The 20,466-nt window shown below is 44.9% G+C and overlaps 1 protein-coding gene across 1 annotated transcript in view; it reads left to right on the forward strand.

Moving 5' to 3' along the window:
- The window catches only part of LOC126198810 (probable cytochrome P450 6a13), a 115,240-nt gene that overhangs the window by 90,385 nt on the left and 4,389 nt on the right, over positions 1-20,466 (forward strand). Inside the window, exon 5 of the mRNA XM_049935380.1 lies at positions 9,091-9,354. Coding sequence (XP_049791337.1) covers positions 9,091-9,354 — 264 coding nt within the window. The remainder of the gene's footprint in view (positions 1-9,090; positions 9,355-20,466) is intronic.

Here is a 20,466-nt window from a genome sequence, read left to right on the forward strand (position 1 = left end):
ACACAGTCAGTAACACTTTGAAAATATTAACAGCCAACTGTCACCAGGTCTTTAGTCAAAATAAAGTTGTCAGAAGGGACGGGTTGGGATCCAGTAGCACCTTGGTAGCACCATTAAGAGGTTGGTTGTTTTGAAGTATGCCTTATCAATGTCATATTGTTTGCTGATCTGTTTAACCTTTAAACAACGGTGCGCATCTCAACCCCGTAGCTTTAGACATACAGCTTTCAAATTAAAAGCTAAGCCATCAGTTTTGAGTAACTGAATCACCCTTGTAATCATTGGTGCTTATATAGTTTTGATGTGTTGCGGAAGGGCATTTAATAAGACAGACTGTGCCCAGTGCGGTAGTAAACACCGCTGTTTCGCCCGATAACGGGCGGGTTGCAGGGCCGTCTGTCTTGTAACCATTGTCATATTGTTTGCTCTTTTGCAATACAGCACTTCAGGTCTCTTTTGCAAAGATTAAAAGCTCATTCAACTTAAGGTTTAACCTTAACAGAATTAGGCAGATTTGTTCATTTTGTTAAAGAAACTTTCATGGTTAAGTGCATCGATTATCTGTAAAACACAGTTTATATATTGTTAAATAAACAGGTTGAGTGAAAAGAAAGTTATATTGATGGGTCCTCCATACCACGTTTACCTTCATTCCAGTAAGTACCACGTATCAGTACGGAATATGTCATTACTGAATATCAGAAGCATTCTTATTTCTCGAACATCTCATTGGACAGATGACCTCCCCCACGCCGCACCCATTCCTGCCGCCTGATAGGAACGTTATGCTAGACCCAGCCTAATATTTCGATAGGAGTCCTGGAGATTTCCTCTCGTATTGTTGTTCTAAGTTATTCGGTGGTAGCAGGTCGGGCACGGTAAACCGCGCTATCGAGGTAGGTCAATAAGAAAAAAATCACACTCTGTCATGTCAGGCGATCTTGGGGGCCATGATGTGTCACCATGCCTTGAAATGACACAGTTACTAAACAATGGTCGCACAACACCCGTCGATATCCATGGCGAATACGTCGTTCCTCCATGTTGAAACCAACTGTTGACAGGAAAAATGTGGCAGTTAGGCCGCTACAAAACTTTCCATGATGGCAACATACAGAACAGTCGTTACAGTGGACGGGCGGCCATCATCATCTTGAAAAATGTAGGGGCTTATAACGCCGTTCAGTGACAAGGGGCAGTGCAGTGGACGCTCGTGGGCCTGATGTGGATTTTGCTGAGACCAACAGCCTAAATTCAGTCTGTTGACAAAGCCACTGAGGAGGAAGTGAACCTCATCCGACTTGCACAGGTTGTTAATGAAACTACTGTTGTCGTGCGTTTATGTTAACACGCGTTCAGCATATTATCTACTCATCAGGAGATCGTTCGCTTAAAGTTACCGAACGATCTGCAACTCTTACGGATGAGACTTTAAACCCGCTTTCAGTATTCGTTGAACATTCGAACGATTCTATTGTAGAGACCCTGCGTGAAGTCAAACGTAGCACTCTACACTTTCTTATGAAAGCAGTTCGCACAGCCTTGATAGTGTCTACCATACGAGCAATACGGAGTCTCACTTCAAAATGCTTCTTCACAGCAGAACCCGTTGTTTCAAAATTACGGGCCTAGGTGATTGCTTCCGCTGAGAGAACACGATCATTACGTCCAATGGTGAAATGACGTCCCAATTCAGTCCCGACACTATCTTATAATGGGCTTTTACCGCAAAGGTACGCTTATCATCATTCTATTGCTCCATATTTACTGTTTATCAAATGGCAATACAGTGAGAGCAGGATTCTATCTGTAATTCGGCGCTACTTACTTCGCAGCGTAGCCACAACACGTTCCAAAGTTTCTCATCCTTTTGAACCACTCTGTATGATACATAAAAGATACTGTATGTGTGAATCATGCCAACGGTCCTGCCGCAATGGTGACACGGGTTCCCGTCAGATTACCGAAGTTAAGTGCCGTCGGCCTGGGCTAATAACTGGATGGGTGACCATCCGGTCATCCGAGCTTTGTTGGCAAGTGGGGTGCACTCAGTCTTTGTGAGGCAAACGAACTACTTGAATGGGGAATAGCGACACTGGTCACGAAAACTGACAACGGCTAGGAGAGCTGTGTGCTGACCACATGCCCCTCATTATCTGCGTCCAGTTACGCCTGTGGACTGAGAATGACACAGCAGCCTTTGGGCCTTCATGGCCTGTCAGGGCAGAGTTTAGTTTAATATTATATGTGTGAATGTTGCCCTGATGTAAGCACTCCGTCTTAAGACCACAAGTGGCCCACCGGGACCATCCGACCGCCGTGTCATCCTCAGTGGAGGATGCGGATAGGAGGGGCGCGGGGTCAGCACACCGCTCTCCAGGTCGTTATGATATGTATTCTTGACCGAAGCCGCTACTATTCGGTCGAGTAGCTCCTCAATTGGCACCACGAGGCTGAGTGCACCCCGAAAAATGGCAACAGCGCATGGCGGCTTGGATGGTCACCCATCCAAGTGCCGACCACGCCCGACAGCGCTGAATTTCGCTGATCTCACGGTGAACCGGTGTATCCACTGAGGCAAGACCGTTGCCCGCGCTGATGTAAGAGAGAGCCAGAATCACATCAGGTTAAGTAAAAAAATAAACAAATAAATTAGAGAAATAATTTTTTGTCGTCCGCTGTTTCAGCGTACACTGACGAGTGAAAGAAACTGTTCAACCTGCCTAATGTTGCTAGGGCCCCCGTGAGCACGCGGAAGTGCCGGAACACGACGTAGTATGGACTCGAATAGTGTCTGTAGTAGTGCTGGAGGGAACTGACCCCATGAATAATCCAAGCCTGTACATAAATCCGAAAGACTAAAACAGGGCTTCACAACATACGTGCTCGCGGAGCAAGCTGTGAGCAGCAAGGCGCGAGCACCGAGCAGCGCGAGCACGCTACCCCCACTACCGGACCAGAGCGGAGAGTGGGGAGAGTCACGTGGTGCACACAACAGCTGCCGCCAGTCAATGTAAATAAAATGGCTCTGAGCACTATGGGACTCAACTGCTGTGGTTATCAGTCCCCTAGAACTTAGAACTACTTAAACCTAACTAACCTAAGGACATCACACACATCCATGCCCGAGGCAGGATTCGAACCTGCGACCGTAGCAGTCGCACGGTTCCGGACTGCGCGCCTAGAACCGCGAGACCACCGCGGCCGGCAGTCAATGTAAATCCGCGGCCACCTGCAGGGATATCACTCACGAATTATTACTGCGACAAATGAAACAAATAAAGGAGAATGTACACGTGCCACACAATTTTATTAGCTTAGGGTATGCCTCTACATTCGTATTAATTTGTGAACTATTACACAATAAAAGGTGTCACTTAAGTGTGGGATTCTCGGTTATCTTGTACTTATTGGCCTTTATAATTGCGTCTATGTTCGGAGTAATTGTTCTTGTGCAACGTAGGCGCAGCGTGCAGTTTAAATTTCGATCAGACAATGCGTTTCTCAGGCGCGTCTTGTTACATTTCATTGCAGAGAACAGTTGTTCACAAACATACGTGGAACCGAACATTGATTTTATTGTAGCCACCAGTTTGTGCAAACGAGGAAATCTATCCTGAGGGAAGTGTCTGTAGAATTCCAAAATTTTTTTCTTGTTCTGAAATTTGTCTCTGTATTCTCTGTCACACTGCAGGTCAATAACTTCTAGTTGCAGCTCAGGACTAATCTCTTCAATATTAGCTGAATATGGAGAGGAGAACAGATCAAACAGATCACTGTCTAGTGCTGTCAGATCTTGAAAGCGTTGATCAAATTCTTCCTTAAGGGCACCTAAACTATGTGAATAACGTTCACAGTCTTTGTGAACATCTTGCATGGATGATAATTTAGGAAAATGAGCTAGATTTCTTGTTTCCAGCTGACTCACCCAAAGTGTCAATTTCATTTTAAAAGCTCGTACTCGATGTATGAAATGAGTAATTAGCAGATCTTTACCTTGTAGTGAAATGTTCAAAGCATTCAGATGGCTACTTAAATCAGCTAAGAATGCGGGATCACATTTCCATGAAGGCTCTTTCAATTCAGGAACACACATGTTATTTATTTCCATGAACATATTTATCTCATCTAATAGGCAAAAAAATCGATTTAATAATTCGCCACGACTAAGCCAGCGGACCTCGCTGTAATAAGGCAGGCTACCACACTGACTTTCTACATCCTCAAGAAAGCCTTTAAATTGCCTGTGTTCAAAAATGGTTCAAATGGCTCTGAGCACTATGGGACTCAACATCTGAGGTCATCAGTCCCCTAGAACTTAGAACTACTTAAACCTAACTGACCTAAGGACATCACACACATCCATGCCCGCGGCAGGATTCGAATCTGCGACCGTAGCTGTCGCGCGGTTCCGGACTGTAGCGCCTAGAACCGCTCGGCCACTCCGGCCGGCTATAATTGGTTGTACGAACAACAACACTCATCACATTTTTTAGAGTGATACTCTTTGCACATAAGTTTTCCAGGTGGATCACACAGTAAACGCCCCATATTTCATTCGGCACGGTCAGTTTTTGCATTTTCTCCTTCAACAGCCCAACGAAACCTGATTTTTTTTCCGTGTCATCGCTGGTGCACCGTCTGTAGACACAGAAACTAAAGAATTCCACGACAATCCTATATTTTCCACACTTTCTTCAATACTACTTAAAATATCACCTCCAGATGTAGTGTTCTTCATGGCTACTACATCGAGGAGCTCCTCCCTCACCTGAAGATCTCTTTAACACCTCTAATAAATATGGCAAGCTGCGCTGTTCCAGTGATATCAACACTTTCGTCCAGAGCTAGAGAATAAGCCATAAAATCTTTACAGATATTTGCAATCTGGCTCTGGACGTTGTCTGCCATGTCCTGTATGCGACGCATAATGGTCATGTTAGATAATGGCACAATCCGAAACTGTTCAACTTGAGATGGACACAAATGTTCCGCTGAAACTACCAAACATTCATTTATTAAATCGCCATCAGTGAAGGGGCGCAGGGATTTTGCTAAAAGCAAAGCAATTTTGTAACTCACTCTGAGAGCTGCCACAGTTGATTATTCTTCGTCGTCCAGATCTTCTTCGGATAGCTTTCTTTTAAGTTTAATAACTTCCTGTGCACGATCTGGTCCATCACATTTTCCACTTCCGTAGTCTTTCGCGTGGTACGACATATAATGTCTCTGCAAATTAAATTTCCTAAAAGAATTCAGCGTTTTGTGACATACTAAACATTTTGCAAACACCATCTTTTTCTGTAAACAGATACAATTCCTCCCAACTGCGAAAGCATGGTTGGGGTTACACAACGGCGACTTGACATGATTCTTAACCAGCGAAGTGACAGAGCTGATCGTAGTACTTTAAACGTTACACAGTCGGCGCGTTTTCAATAGGCAAGCTGCGTCCCTATTCAAACGTGCGCGCGCATTTCCCCTCCCTCCCCTCGCTCCTTACTCCACCACCTTGCACCTGCTCGCGAGCACGTGCCTGAGCAGACGCGAGTACTCGCGCTCAAAACCGGCCCGTTGTTAAGCCCTGGACTACAAGGAGGGTGGGGGGGGGGGGGGGGCGGCGGAGATCTCTTCTGAACAGCACGTTAAAAGTCATCTCAATTATGCTCAATAATGGTAATGTCTAGGGAGTTTGGTGGCCAGCGGAAGCGTTCAAACTCAGGAGAGACTTCCTGGAGCAACTCTGTACCAATTATTGACGTGTGGGCTTTGCGTTGTGCTGCTGGAATTGTTCAAATCCGTGGGAATGCACAGTGCACATGAATGGATGCTTACGTACGTGTCACCAGTTAGAATCGTACCAGGACAGGAGTCACATACCATTCCAAGTACACACGCCCCACACCATTACAGAGCCTCCACAGCTTGTATTCATGAGGTTGTCTCCGTACCCGTACACGTCAATTCGCTCGATACAATTTGAAACGAGACTTTCCAGACCAGGCCACATGTTCCCAGTCATCAACAGTCCTATGTCGATGTTAACGAGCCCAGGCGAGACGTAAGGCTTTGTGTCGTACGGCCATCAAGGGTACACGGATGGGTCTTCGGCTCTGAAGGCCCATATCGATGAAGTTTCCTTGAATATTTCGCACGCTGACACTTGTTGATGTCCCAGCAATGAAATCTGCATCTATTTGTGGAAGGGTTGCACTTCTGTCACGTTGAACGAGTCTATTCAGTCGTCTTTGGTCACGTTCTTCCAAGATCCTTTTCCGGCATCAGCGTTGTCGGAGATTTGATGCTTTACCGGATTCCTGATATTTACGGTACACTCGTGAAATCGTGCGGGAAAGTACCCACTTCTTCACTTCCTCGGAAACGTTATATCCCATCGTATGTGCGCCGACTATAACACCACGTTCAAACTCACTTAACTCTTGATAAGCTGCCATTGTAGCAGCAGTAACCGATCTAACAACTGCACCAGACAGCTGTTGTCTTATACAGTCACCGTATTCTGCCTATTTACCTATATCTGTAGCAATTCTGGACCTGTGGGGTATCGAACTACCCTGCTGCAATTGCGCAAGTCCGTCGGAATGCACAATTGACATGAATGGATGCAAGCGATCAAACAGGATATTTACGTATGTGTCACTCGGCAGAGTCGTATATAAACGTGTCAGGTTTCCCATTTCACTCCAACTGCACACGCTACACACCATTACACAGCCTTGACCAGCTTGAGCAGTCCCCTGCTGACATGCAGGGTCCATGAATCCATGAGGATGTCTCCATACACTTACACGTCCATCCGCTCGATAGAATTTGACACGAGACTCATCCTACCAGGCGACATGTTTCCAGTCATGAAATGTCCATGTTGAGGGCCCACACTAGTCATAAAGGGTACATGAGTGGGCCTCCGGCTCCGACAGCCAATATCGATTATGTTTCTTTGAAAGATTAGCACGCTGACACTTGTTGATGGCCCAGCGTTGACATCTGCGAAAGGGCTGCACTTCTCTCAGGTTAAACGATTCTCTTCTGTCGTTGTTGATCCCGTTCTTGCAGCATCTTTTTCCGGCCGCAGCTATGTCAGAGATTTGATGTTTCACGCGATTCCTGATATTCACGGTACACTCTTGAAGTGGTCGTACGGGAAAATCCCCACTTCATCCCTACCTCTGAGATGCTGTGTCCCATCGTTCGTGCACCGACTATAACACCACCTTCAAACTAACTTAACTCTTGATTACCTGCCATTGTAGCAGCGTAATCGATCTAACAACGGCGCCAGACAGTTGTTGTCCTCTAGAGGCGCCGTATTGTGCCTATTTACAGGGTGTCCAGAAAAGGGCTCCCTGATTTCAAAATTAAATATCTCGAAAACAAAGATCGATGGAGGAATGCAGTAAACGGTATGTTTATTGTGAAAGCTGTAAGAAGTTTATACAGCAGTTTGAAATAATAGTTACAAAAGCTGCTAACAGATGGCGCTGTACGCTGTACAGCTCATATCAGCATACATAAGTGAAATAATCGTATGAAAACAATCTTTGCAAACAATCACGTCACAATGTTTTCAAAATGTTCACCATTGGCACTACAGAGGTGGCGCAAACGAAGAATGAAATTCGCCATCACATTTCGTAGTGTCTCAACCGAAATGGATTCACATGCCACAGAGATCGCCGATTCAAGCTCGTCCAGCGTGGCGGGATGCTTCGGGTAGACCATGTCTTTCACTGTGCCGCACAAAAAAAGTCACAGGGAGTCAAATCCGGCGAATATGGAGGCCAATTCATGCCTGCAACAGTAAATTTGGGATATTCCAAAGCAATGACTCGATTCCCGAAATATTCCGCAAGAAAGCGAAACACTTGTTCGGTCCGATGTGGTCGGGCTCCATCTTGCATAAACCATTCAGTACCTGGTCGATCCTCTAGCGATTGCTGTGTGGCGACAAATTGTTCCAAAATTGCAACGTAACGTGCACCAGTGACCGTTTCTCGAATGAAAAAAGGGTCAATAATGCCTCTGCTGCATACTGCAGCCCACACAGTAACTTTAGGAGAATACAGGGGTTTCGCTTCACACCAATATGGCTTTTCGGAACCCCAAAATCGCCAGTTCTACTTATTCACGTATCCATTCAGGTGGAAGTGTGCTTCATCTGTAAACCAGATACAGTCAACATCAAATCCTTCACTATCAATCACTGTGAGCATCTGATTAGCAAAGGCAACCCTTTGTTGCACAGTTCGTACGGTTATGGCCTGGAGCGTTTGAAGTTTGAATCGAAACATGTGTAGGCTCTTTCTCAGTATTTTCTGCGTGCAGGAACGCTTAAAACCAGTCTCAGAAGCAATTCTACGGACATTGGATTTCGCTGAATAATTCCAGAAACTGTTGCGATATTTTCAGGCGTAACTGCGGTTTGGTTGCGGCCAACGTGCCCCACTAGATCATCAGTTACGCTGCCTGTTCGATGAAATTTTGCGAAGAGCGTACGAATGGTTTTCGCATCGGGTCCTTTTGGAACATTAAATCCTGCTTGAAAACTTCGCCTTGTTGCCGTAGGACTCTCTTCTAACCTGTGGTACTCTAGCACCAGAAGAACGCGTTGTTCAATGGAGTACATGGTTTTAATCTCTTCCTTCGGTACGCTAACCTCCTTTCACGTTTCAATAGTGGAACTGATCGCTCTGGGCTTCGGATCACTATTTATACTAGGCATTACGTATGGCGATTACAGCGCCATCTGTTAGCAGCTTTTGTAACTATTATTTCAAACTGCTGTATAAACTTCTTACAGTTTTCACAATAAACATACCGTTTACTGCATTCCTCTATCGATATTTGTTTTCGAGATATTTAATTCTGAAATCAGGGAGTCCTTTTCTGGCCACCCTGTACGTGTCTCTATAGTTGTATACGCTCGCCTGTACCAGTTACTTTAGTGCTTCAGTGTAGTACAAGTTGAGTCTGTAAGGTAGTAGGGCATGGGCCTCTTTACAAAACAGCATTAGCTTCTCGTCAGACTTGTGAGGAAACAGGGGAGCTTACGGCAGGTGTTTTGGGCAGAGACGCTGCGGCTGTACCCGGTGGTGGGCGGTGCGTTCGTGGAAGAGTGCACGCAGACACACCGCCTCAGCGGCCCTGGAGGCTCCAGCATCGTGGTGGAGGCGGGCACCCGCGTCGTGGCGCCGCTCTTCTCGCTCCTGAGGGACCGTCGACACTTCCCGGAGCCGCTGCAGTTCATCCCAGAGCGCTGGAGCCCGGAGAACAGCGCGGGACGACACCCGGGCGTCTACATCCCGTACGGGGAAGGCCAGCGGCGTTGTGTTGGTGAGTATATCTAACAGATCGTTCCACTGAGTGGCTGCAGCAAGTAGCGCGTATCAGTATACAGGGTGGTCCATTGATCGTGACCGGGCCAAATATCTCACGAAATAAGCGTCAAACGAAAAAACTATAAAGAACGAAACTTGCCTAGCTTGAAGGGGGAAACCAGACGGCGCCATGGTTGGCCTGCTAGATGGCGCTGCCATAGGTCAAACGGATATCAACTGCATTTTTTAAAATAGGAACCCCCATCTTTATTACATATTCGTGTAGTACGTAAAGAAATATGAGTGTTTTAGTTGGACCACTTTTTTCGTTTTCCGATAGATGACGCTGTAATAGTCACAAACATATGGCTCACAATTTTAGAAGAACAGTTGGTAACAGGCAGGTTTCTTAAATTAAAATACAGAACGTAGGTAGGTTTCAACATTTTATTTCCGTTGTTCCAATGTGATGCATGTACCTTTGTGAACTTATCATTTCTGAGAACGCATGCTGTTACAGAGTGATTACCTGTAAATACCACATTAATGCAATAAATGCTCAAAATAATGTCCGTCTACCTCAATGCATTTGGCAATACGTGTAACGACATTCGTCTCAACAGCGAGTAGTTCGCCTTCCCTAATGTTCGCACATGCATTGACAATGCGGTGACGCATGATGTCAGGCGTTGTCGGTGGATCACGATAGCAAATATCCTTCAACTTCCCCCACAGAAAGAAATCCGTGGACGTCAGATCCGGTGAACGTGCCGGCCATGGTATGGTGCTTCGACGACCAATCCACCTGTCATGAAATATGCTATTCAATAGCGCTTCAACCGCACGCGAGCTATGTGCCGGACATCCATCTTGTTGGAAGTACATCGCCATTCTGTCATGCAGTGAAACATCTTGTAGTAACATAGGTAGAACATTACGTAGGAAATCAGCATACATTGCACCATTTAGATTGCCATCGATAAAATTGGGGGCCAATTATCCTTCCTCCCATAATGTTGCACCATACATTAACCCGCCAAGGTATCTGATGTTCCACTTGTCGCTACCATCGTGGATTGTCCGTTGCCCAATAGTGCCTATTATGCCGGTTTAGGTTGCCGCTGTTGGTGAATGACGCTTCGATGCTAAATAGAACTCGTGGAAAAAATCTCTCATCGTCCCGTAATTTCTCTTGTGTCCAGTGACAGAACTGTACACGACGTTCAAAGTCGTCGCCATGCAATTCCTGGTGCATAGAAAAACGGTACGGGTGCAATCGATGTTGATGTAGCATTCTCAACACCAACGTTTTTGAGATTCCCGATTCTCGCGCAATTTGTCTGCTACTGATGTACGGATTAGCCGCGACAGCAGCGAAAACACCTACTTGGGCATCATCATTTGTTGCAGGTTGTGGTTGACGTTTCACATGTGGCTGAACACTTCCAGTTTCCTTAAATAACGTAACTATCCGCCGAACGGTCCCGACCCTTGGATGATGTCGTCCAAGATACCGAGCAGCAAACATAGCACACGCCCGTTGGGCCTTTTGATCACAATAACCATACATCAACACGATATCGACCTTTCTCGCAAGTGGTAAACGGTCCATTTTAACACGGGTAATGTATCACGAAGCAAGTACCGTCCACACTGGCGGAATGTTACGTGATGCCACGTACTTATACGTTTGTGACTATTACAGCGTCATCTATCACAAAGCGAAAAAAGTGGTCCAACTAAAACATTCATATTTCTTTACGTACTACAAGAACACGTAATAAAAAATGGGGGTTCCTATTTTTAAAAAACGCCGTTGATATCCGTTGACCTATGGCAGCGCCATCTAGCGGGCCAACCATAGCGCCATCTGGTTTAACCCTTCAAGCTAGAGAGTTTCGTTCTATGTAGTTTTTTCGTTTGACGCTTATTTCGTGAGATATTTGGCTTGGTCACTATCAATGGACCACCCTGTATATCATACTTCGTGCTTTTTGTTTGTAGATCTGGAGGGCTATCAAAGAAAGGCACTCATAATCATACTCTTTAACCATCCGACAGCCTTTGCCATATAAAGGCCTCCACTGGCTTTCCGTTTCCTCCAGGCGATCATTGTAGGCAAAACCACCCCTTCCTTCCGCCTCCTTGATTTCTATCTCACCATCTATGGCCGTCCTCTCGCCCTCACTCCCACCCTTAAGTACCTTGGCGTCACCCTCGACCGTCGCCTCTCCTGGACTCCCCACCTCCGGACAATGCAAGCCAGGGCACGCTCCCAACTCAGTCTCCTCAAGCTCCTCTCCGGCCGTACGTGGGGTCTGGAACCTTCCATCATCCTCCACACCTATAAGTCCCTCATCTGCCCTATCCTTTGTTATGCCCATCCGGCTTGGATCTCCGCCCCCCCTACCTTTTATAAATCCCTCCAAATCCTTGAACGTCATGCTCTCCGCCTCGCCTATCGCATCCGTCTACCCTCCCCCACGCGGATCCTGTACGATCTCATCCCCTTCCCCCACCTCCTCCTTTTCATTGAAAGGATACGGATCCTGTACACCTCCCGCAAACTCGGTCCTCCTCACCCGCTCGTCTCCCCGATCCTCTCCCACCCCCGCCCGCTGCCACGCCTGTATTCGCACGTCCCACCCGCTCTCCATCTCTCCACCCTCCTTACCCTCTCCCAAGGTGGCTTCCGCCAGCTCCCCCTCCCTGATGATGCCCTTCTCCCCTCCATCTACCCCTCCTACCAACTTTGATCCTCCCTCCCTCTTCCTGTTTCTGTTCCCTTGGGCACCCTCCATCCCTCCTCCCCTTCTACTCCCTCCTCCTCCGGGCCTCCCCTCCCCTGTCCTTCTACTCCTCCTCCCATCTCCTCAGCCATTGGCATCTCTGTTCTCCCCTCTCCACCCTCTCCGCCCGCCCTCACCCTTCTTCCCCTCTTGGCAGGTCCCCGGACTCGCACACGCTACGTGGACTTTCGCGCGCCGGAGATCATCGCCATCTGTGTCTCGTGTGTGTGACGTCGTTTGTGTTTTTAGTGTCCGCCGTCACGCTTCTACGTTCACTTGTGCCATCGGATTCATCAGTGTTATGTGCACCGTGCCAACGTGTTTTCAGTATCTTTCCCGTCGAGTGTGAACGGCTCCGTGTTTTTTGTGTGTCTGTGCCTACTATTTTTTGCCCGTCACTATGTTCATTTTCATTCTCCATTATTGTACTGTGATTGTCAACTCTATGGCTGAAGAGCGGCGTAGCATGCCGCTGCCAGCCTACCTGATTGTTCAGGTGTTAAAATTACAATAAAAAAAATCCGTTTCCTCTACGATCGCCTATTACACGTACCCCACGCTACTCTTGCAAGTTTTCTGAAGTCATCCACCCACTTGCCGCTGAACTATGGTATCGTTTACATATTTCTGTGAATCCACCAAAGAATTTCCTTCGTTCATCTGTCTGCTAGTCACTTACCTGTGTGTCCCATGCGTCTCCATTTTATTTTCTCTACAGTCATCGCTACCTTCCCCTCACATGTCTACCCCTTCCTGCATTTTGCAAGGTTACGGCACGATACTAGGAAGGCCATGATGCAAATCATGCCACCGAAATTTTTATGTGCAAACTCTTAAAGTATTTAAAATACAACAACCTTTATTAATATTCTTAATCTCTGCTCTTCATGCTTACATATTTATTTCTCAGCGTAGTGGCCCTGCAGACATGCACATGTCTTCCAACGGCAGACAAGTTTGTTGATACCGTCACCGTGTAATGTTACACTTGGTTGATGGAGCCCTGAAATGTCAGAATATTCCAGCATATGACACTCTCATTCGTTGGTCATTCCATGGACAACTTTGACTTACTCATACAGCAATGCAGACAAGAAGATCAACCATGGCGGCAGCAGACCTAATACGAATACGATTGTCCTCGGCACAGTGAGTTATTTGAGATGACTGAGGTCTGAACTAACAGTGCAGCTAAGATTACACCGCCAGCTCTCGAGTCAATACTAACGCCAGTGCAAAGGCACGCTCAGGACGAGTATCCCAAGAGTAATACGCTCAAACAAGAGTCAGGATCAGAATCTCCTCCCCAGACTGGAGCCTGATTCCGAAGTTTCTCCACTTTTCCCTTTACTCAAACCTCGGAAAACTTGCAAAAAGCTCTCATGCAGCCGCCTCCACAAGGGTTTCCTGCCAATCACAAGACTCCACGAGCTCCGTGTCTCCCCACTAACTTATCTGCTTTGCCCACCGGCCAATCCTAATGAAAGTTAATAATATTCTTTTCCCTGCTGGAGAAGCAACCGATGCTTGATTCGTAAATTTCCACACAGAGAGGAGAAGACATTACGCTCCCAAATTGTTTTGTCAATGGTCACTTTAGGCAGCGTGTTTTGATTTTTCCTTTATGCCTAAAGTGAACAACAGATTTATCACAGGGATAATTACCTGGATGGGCCGAACATGTCAACATGTCTGACCAGGGGCGTTGGCTAAACTAAGAGAAGTGCTTTAGTGTCGCAACACAGACCGTTTCAGAGCAGCCATAAATGTGATGTTCCATTCTAAAATTCTTCCGAAGGCCTGAGGCTTCGTCCAACCCTCCCCCCCCCCCCACAAAAAAAATAAATAAATAAATAAAAATAAAAAAGCTCAGCATGTCAAGGAATGACACCACATGAAGGTTCCACGGCTAGCGTAGTAGATGCGATAGCATCTACTACACTGTCGTAAGCCTTGCCATGCGACCTACTTCTCTCTTGTGTCTCTGTCCCTGTCCTTGCCTCGGCTAGAGGCGCCTCACAGGCAGATCCAGACAGGCAGGTTTTTCACATCTTTGGTCAAAAGCATTGTCCGCACACCAGCGCGGGAAATTCTTCAGACAGTGTTCTGTCCCCAGTAAGTGCTTCAAGATGTTTCCCACCCTCACAGCTGCATGTGGCTTCCAAGTCCCAAATGTCCATTGAAAGATTTACTGTTAAATACCCTAACTGCTTGCTTCCTGTCAATTCCACAAAATACTATTTGAAGGAGAGCCACCATAAAGATCCCGAATGGATAAACAATGTACATGCACTCATCATTGCCTGCTGATGGTGATAACTGCCTGTCATCCCACAAAAATGATATGTTGGATGTAATAACAACATAAAATAGTACCCTAGAGATGAAAATAAGTGAGAGAGTGACATGTTCTCTCTCAAATTGAATACACGGATTGACAACATGGTCGTCAATCTATGACAGTTAACATGCCTTTGTTTTATCATGAGGACTGTTGCAAACGGAATTTGGTGCAAAATACATTCAGAGTGAGCAACAAACGTTTACAGGTTAGCCACAGGTACATTAAGACGGTAGAGTTTATACAATTTCAATTGACTACAAGGCATAGGTTCTATAAAAGATTTGTTTATTTCATTTAAAATTACACACTCAACAATTATGAACGTAGTTCGTAAGTATTTTGTAGATATTTATAGCTGCTTCATGAACTACAGGCATTGCTGAGTTGGAGTGGTTTGCGTGTCTCAGTAATACAGACAGTGGTATCACAGATGGAACCTCAATGGAGGCGTATTTGTGGGCATGCTAGACCAACATGTTGCTCCTAAAGAGGTGCCGCAGCCTTTTCAGTAACTTCGGGGACAATAGTCTGGATGACTGACTGATCTGGCCTTGTAACATAAACCAACATTGTCTTGTAGTGCTTACACTATGAACAGTAGAAAGTATGGGAAACCAACAACCGTTATTTGTTCCAAGGACACGCGCCTGTACCATCTGATTTAATGTTTCTGACATCCTCTTGATTAAAACATTCCAAATGTAGAATGATCCCCCAGTTGGATCACTGGAAGGGCACCACTCATGAGGATGTCATTACTGGGAAAAATGGAGCTGGTGTTCTACGATTCGGAGTGGGGAATGTTAGTTCCACTGATCAGGTAGAAAGGCTAGAAAGTTGGAAAGAGGAAATGGATAGACTGAGGTTAGATACAGTAAGCGTTGGTGATGTTCAGTGTCAGGATGAGCAGAACTTCTGGGCAGATGATCACATGGTTATAAATACAAAACCAAATAGGGGTAATGCAGAAGTGGGTCTAAAAATGAATAAGAAAATGGGATTTTGGGTAAGCTACTATGAGTGGCACAGTTATCACGTTATCGTAATCAAGACAGATACTGATCAAGACGCACCGCATCGGTACAAGTTTATGTGTGAACTAGCTCCACAGATGATAAAAGATTGAAGGAATATGTGATGAGACAAAAGCGATTATTTAGCTTGTTAAGGAAGAGGAAAATTTAATTGTGATGGTTTATAAGAGTTCAAGAAGTAGGAAGAATAAAAGAAGAAAGACTTTAGAAGAATATGAACTGGGGAGAAGAAATGAAAGAGAAATCTACACAGTACAATTGTGCGCAGAGCATAATTATTTAATCATTGCTAACACTAGGTTTAAGAATCATAAGAGGAGACTGTATATGTGGAAGATACCTGGAGTCAATGCAAGGTTTCAGTCTGATTATGTAATGATAAACAGAGTTTTCAGAACTGTGAGATATTTTCTGGGGTAGATAAAGCCACCGGCCGTAATTTATTGCTTATGAACTGTTAATTAAAACTGAAGAATTAGATAGAAAACTAAGGAGAAAGTCAGAGGCTGTTGATTAGGGGAAATAAATGTAGTAGAATACGACTGGGTAGCTTTGAGAGATGAGATATTGAAGACGACAGAAGATCAAATAAGTAAAAAGACAAAGCCTGCTGGAAACACTTCGGTCCCAGAGGAGACAGTGAATTTAGTCGACGAAAGAAGAAAATATAAAAATCCAGTTAATATAGCAGCTGAGAGGGCATAGAGATTTCTGAAAAATGAGACTGATAGAAAGTGAAAAATGGCTAAGTAGGAATGGCCAGAGGACAAGTGGAAGGATCCAGAAGCATGTATATCTAGGTAAAAGGTACTGCCCATAGGAAAATTAAAGAAACCTTTGGACGAAAGTGAAGCCAAGATCGCATGGAAAACCACTGCTGAACAGAGAAATGGAAAGCTGAAAGCTGGAAGGAATCTATAGAGAGGAATTACATAGAAAATGAACTTGAAGGCAATATTATAGAACGTCAGGAGGAAGTAGACGAAGGTGAGTACTGTATTATATTGCGAGATTAATTTGACAGAACACTGAAAGACGTTAGTCGAAACAAGGCCTCTGCAGTAGACGACATTTCGTCAGAACTACGAGGGAGAGCTAGCCATGATACAACAACTCCATCTGGTGTGCAAGATGTATGAGATAGGCGAAATACCCTCTAACTTCAATAAGACAGTAGTAATTCCAACTATTACCTAAATATCAGTTTAGTAAGTCATGCTTGCAAAATACTAACACGAATTCTATGCAGAAGAATGGAAAAATTGGTGGAAGCCGACCTCGGGGTGATCCTAATCGGCCCTGGAGAAATGTTGGAACTATCGAGGCAGTGCTGACTTCAAGACTTATCTTAATAGATAGCTTAAAGAAAAGCAAATCTAAGTTTATAGGTTCTGTAGAATTAGAGAAAGCTGCTGTCAATGGTGACTAAATACAATCTTTGAAATTATGAAGGTAGCAAGAGTAAAATACAGAGAGTGGAAGGTTATATACAACTTGTGCAGAAACCAGACGGGAGTTATAAGAGTTGAGAGGTGTGGAAGGGAAGCAGTGGTAGAGAAGGGTGTGACATAGGGTTGTAATCTATCCTCATTGTTACTCAGTCTGAACAATATTTCATCTCCCTGCTCATTAAATCCTTCACCAGATTTTTGAGGTTTTCCGACGACGTTGAAATTCTGTCAGAGACAACAAATATCTTCGAAGTGCAGCTGAACGGTACAAAGTCTTTGAAGGAGACTAAAAGATGATTAATGAAAGCAAAGCATGAGTAATGGAATGTAGTCTAGTCAAACCAGTTGACAATGAGGTAATTCAAATAGGAAACGAGACACTCAAAGTAGTATTTAAGTTTTTATATTAGGGTAATACCGATGTTGGCCGAAGTAGAGAAGACATAAAATGTAGCCTGGCAACGGCAAGAAAAGCGTTTCTGAAAAACAGAAATTTCTTAGTATCGAATACACTCTGAACAGCCAAAGAAACTGGTACACCTGCCTAATATCGCGTAGGGTCCCCGCGAGCTTTTAGAAGTTCCGCAGTATGACGTGGCATGGACTCCACTAGTGCTGGTTGGAATTGACACCATGAATCCTACAGGGCTCTCCACAAACCCATAAGACTCCGAGCGGGTGGAGATCTCTCCTGAACAGCACGTTAAAATACATTACAGATAGCCGGCCGGTGTGGCCGTGCGGTACTAGGCGCTTCAGTCTGGAACCGCGCGACCACTACGGTCGCAGGTTCGAATCCTGCAAAGGGCATGGATGTGTCTGATGTCCTTAGGTTAGTTAGGATTAAGTAGTTCTAAGTTCGAGGGGACTGATGACCTCAGATGTTAAGTCCCACAGTGCTCACAGCCATTTGAACCATTTGAACATTCCAGATACGCTCAGTAATGTTCACGTCTCAGGAGATTGAAGCCCAGCGGATGTGTTTTAAGTCAGAAGAGTGTTTCTGGAGCCATTCTGTAGCAATTGAGGATGTGTGGGGTGTCGTATCGTCCTGCTGGAATTGCCCAAGACCGTCAGAATGCACAATGGACATGAATGGATGCAGGTGATCAGACAGGCTGCCTGCGCACGTGTCACCTGTCAGAATCGTAGCTAGACCTATCAGGGTGTAACCTCCCCCTCACTTATCGTCCTTAATGACAGTGAAAATTTAAACCGCGTGTACCTAATGGAAATTTGGGAAAAGCAATCGTCACCGAAGTTAATCTGTCGGTAAAGAGGGAGGAAAGGGTTACATCTAAATGAAAGGAAAAATGCAAATGAAACTGGTGGAAATTAATTTTGAAATAGGGGTAAAGTTAATAAAGAAAGTAAATGTGCGGCCGTTACGTTAACAATCAACTAGCGGTAATTAGATATTTGAGATTTGGGGGAAATTACGGTCGCCAGTCCTAAGGACAATTACTATAGTAACTGAAAAAAGAAAGGTTATTACACATATAATTAACACTAGAAGCGTGGCAACTGAAGGTTGACACGTGTAGTGTGAAAACTGAAAGTTTGTCAGAAGTAATAAATTTCGCTACACTTGATTTAGCAAAAGAATTAATAAAACCGGAAAATCGAAAGTTAATTTAGTGACTGAAGTTAATAGTGAGCTTTCTTTCTGAAGCACGTCGAAATTCAGTAAAATACGGTTAGTCTTGGACTACCTCAACAATCATTTCAAAAGCAACTTGACTCTACGCAATTTAGAAATAAGAGATTTAACTTTGAACTTGAATTAAATGATTCTGAACAATTAACAATAGTAAAATTTAGTACGTACCAAGCTGAGCTGCAGTCACAGGTAAGCTAAAATACGGTAACAAAACTCGCACTCTTAATTTGTGCATGTGTAATCTAAATGTTGTAGCCAGCTATGAATACTTTAACTGAACTTTGAAATTAGAGCAGTGAAATCTAATTATATTATTTTAATGCTGGCGTTTGAATTTCAACGACACTCGGGTTCATTTCGGAAAAGGATGGGACCCTGCTTGGTAATGCAATTGGGACAATGAGCAACAAAGGTTCATGCTAAGTAGCTGTAATTTTGTGATGCAACAATTTTATAAGTTTGAAAAGCTGAGGTCTGCCATACAGTTCTAAAACTTTACGTGCTTCCAGTCTTCCTTGTTGTTTGATTGAAGGTTTGAAGCCGTCGATCGAGGAGGTGGCGACAGTCACTCATTGTCGGCCGTCGCTGTTGCAGAAGCTGGATGTTGGCGCGCCTTCTTCTCGACACGGTCACCAGACGAAACGGGCTCTTGATGTGCGCCAGCTAATGCTTCCCGTCCGCGACACCATGTCAGAAACTATCATCGCAAGTCGAGCGCAATTACATGCTGCCAAACCCCGAAAGCGCGGCAACTCGCGGGAGCTTCACACGACACACCTGCTCCACTCGCTACTCCAGCCAGACTCTCCCATGCTCTGCCCGCGCTCCACGCGGCAGAGTTCACACTACCAAAGATCCTACACACTTTCGTTCTCCACACGACCTATCGATGTAATCGTTCGATAGCAGTTTTCCCTAGGCAAGACCCAGCGTAAAAATACAAATAATATTTGCGAAACAAACCAATTATACATCGACATAAATGCATAAATATACATATACAAATAGTAAAACAAGTACAATATGTAAAGACACAGAAATGTCATATATTCAGTTAACAAAAATAAGCAAAACATATTTATAGTACAATAGATGGAAATAGGAGGATATGCATTTCCGGCGTTAAAGGGGTCCCATATCACTCCAACTGCAGACGTCCCACTCTATTACAGAGCATCCTCCAACTAGAACAGTCCCCTGCTGATACGCAGGGTCCATGAATTCATGAGGTTGTCTCCATACCCGTACACGTCCATGCACTCGATACAATTTGAAAGGAGACTCGTCCTGTCAGGCAACATGTTTCCAGTCATCAACAGTCCAATGTCGGTGTTAACGGGCACAGGCGAGACGTATAGCTTTGTTTCGTGTAGTCATCAAGAATAGACGACTGGGACATCGGCTCCAAAGGTCCCTATCGGTGATGTTTCTTTGAATGATTCGCACGCTGACACTTACTGATGGTCCAGCATTGAAAAATGATTCAATTTTCGGAAGGGTTGTACTTCTGTCTCCTTGAACGATTCTCTTCAGTCGTCATTGGTCCCGTTCTTGCAGGATCGTTTTCCGGCCACAACGATGTCGGAGATTTGATGTTTTACCGGATTTCTGATATTCGCGGTATTCTCGTGAAATGTTCGCACGGGAAAGTTCCCACTTCACCGGTACTACGGAGATACTGTGTCCTATTGCTCGTGCGCCGACTATAAGACCACGTTCAAAGTCACTTAAATCTTGATAAGCCGCCATCTAACAACTGCGCCAGACACTTGTTGTTTTATATAGGCCTTGCCAACGTCAGTACCGTCTTCTGCCTGTTTAAAAATATCACTATACATGAATATGCATGC

The sequence above is a fragment of the Schistocerca nitens genome, chromosome 8 (assembly GCF_023898315.1).
Source record: "Schistocerca nitens isolate TAMUIC-IGC-003100 chromosome 8, iqSchNite1.1, whole genome shotgun sequence".
Classification (NCBI taxonomy): Eukaryota; Metazoa; Arthropoda; class Insecta; order Orthoptera; family Acrididae; genus Schistocerca; species Schistocerca nitens.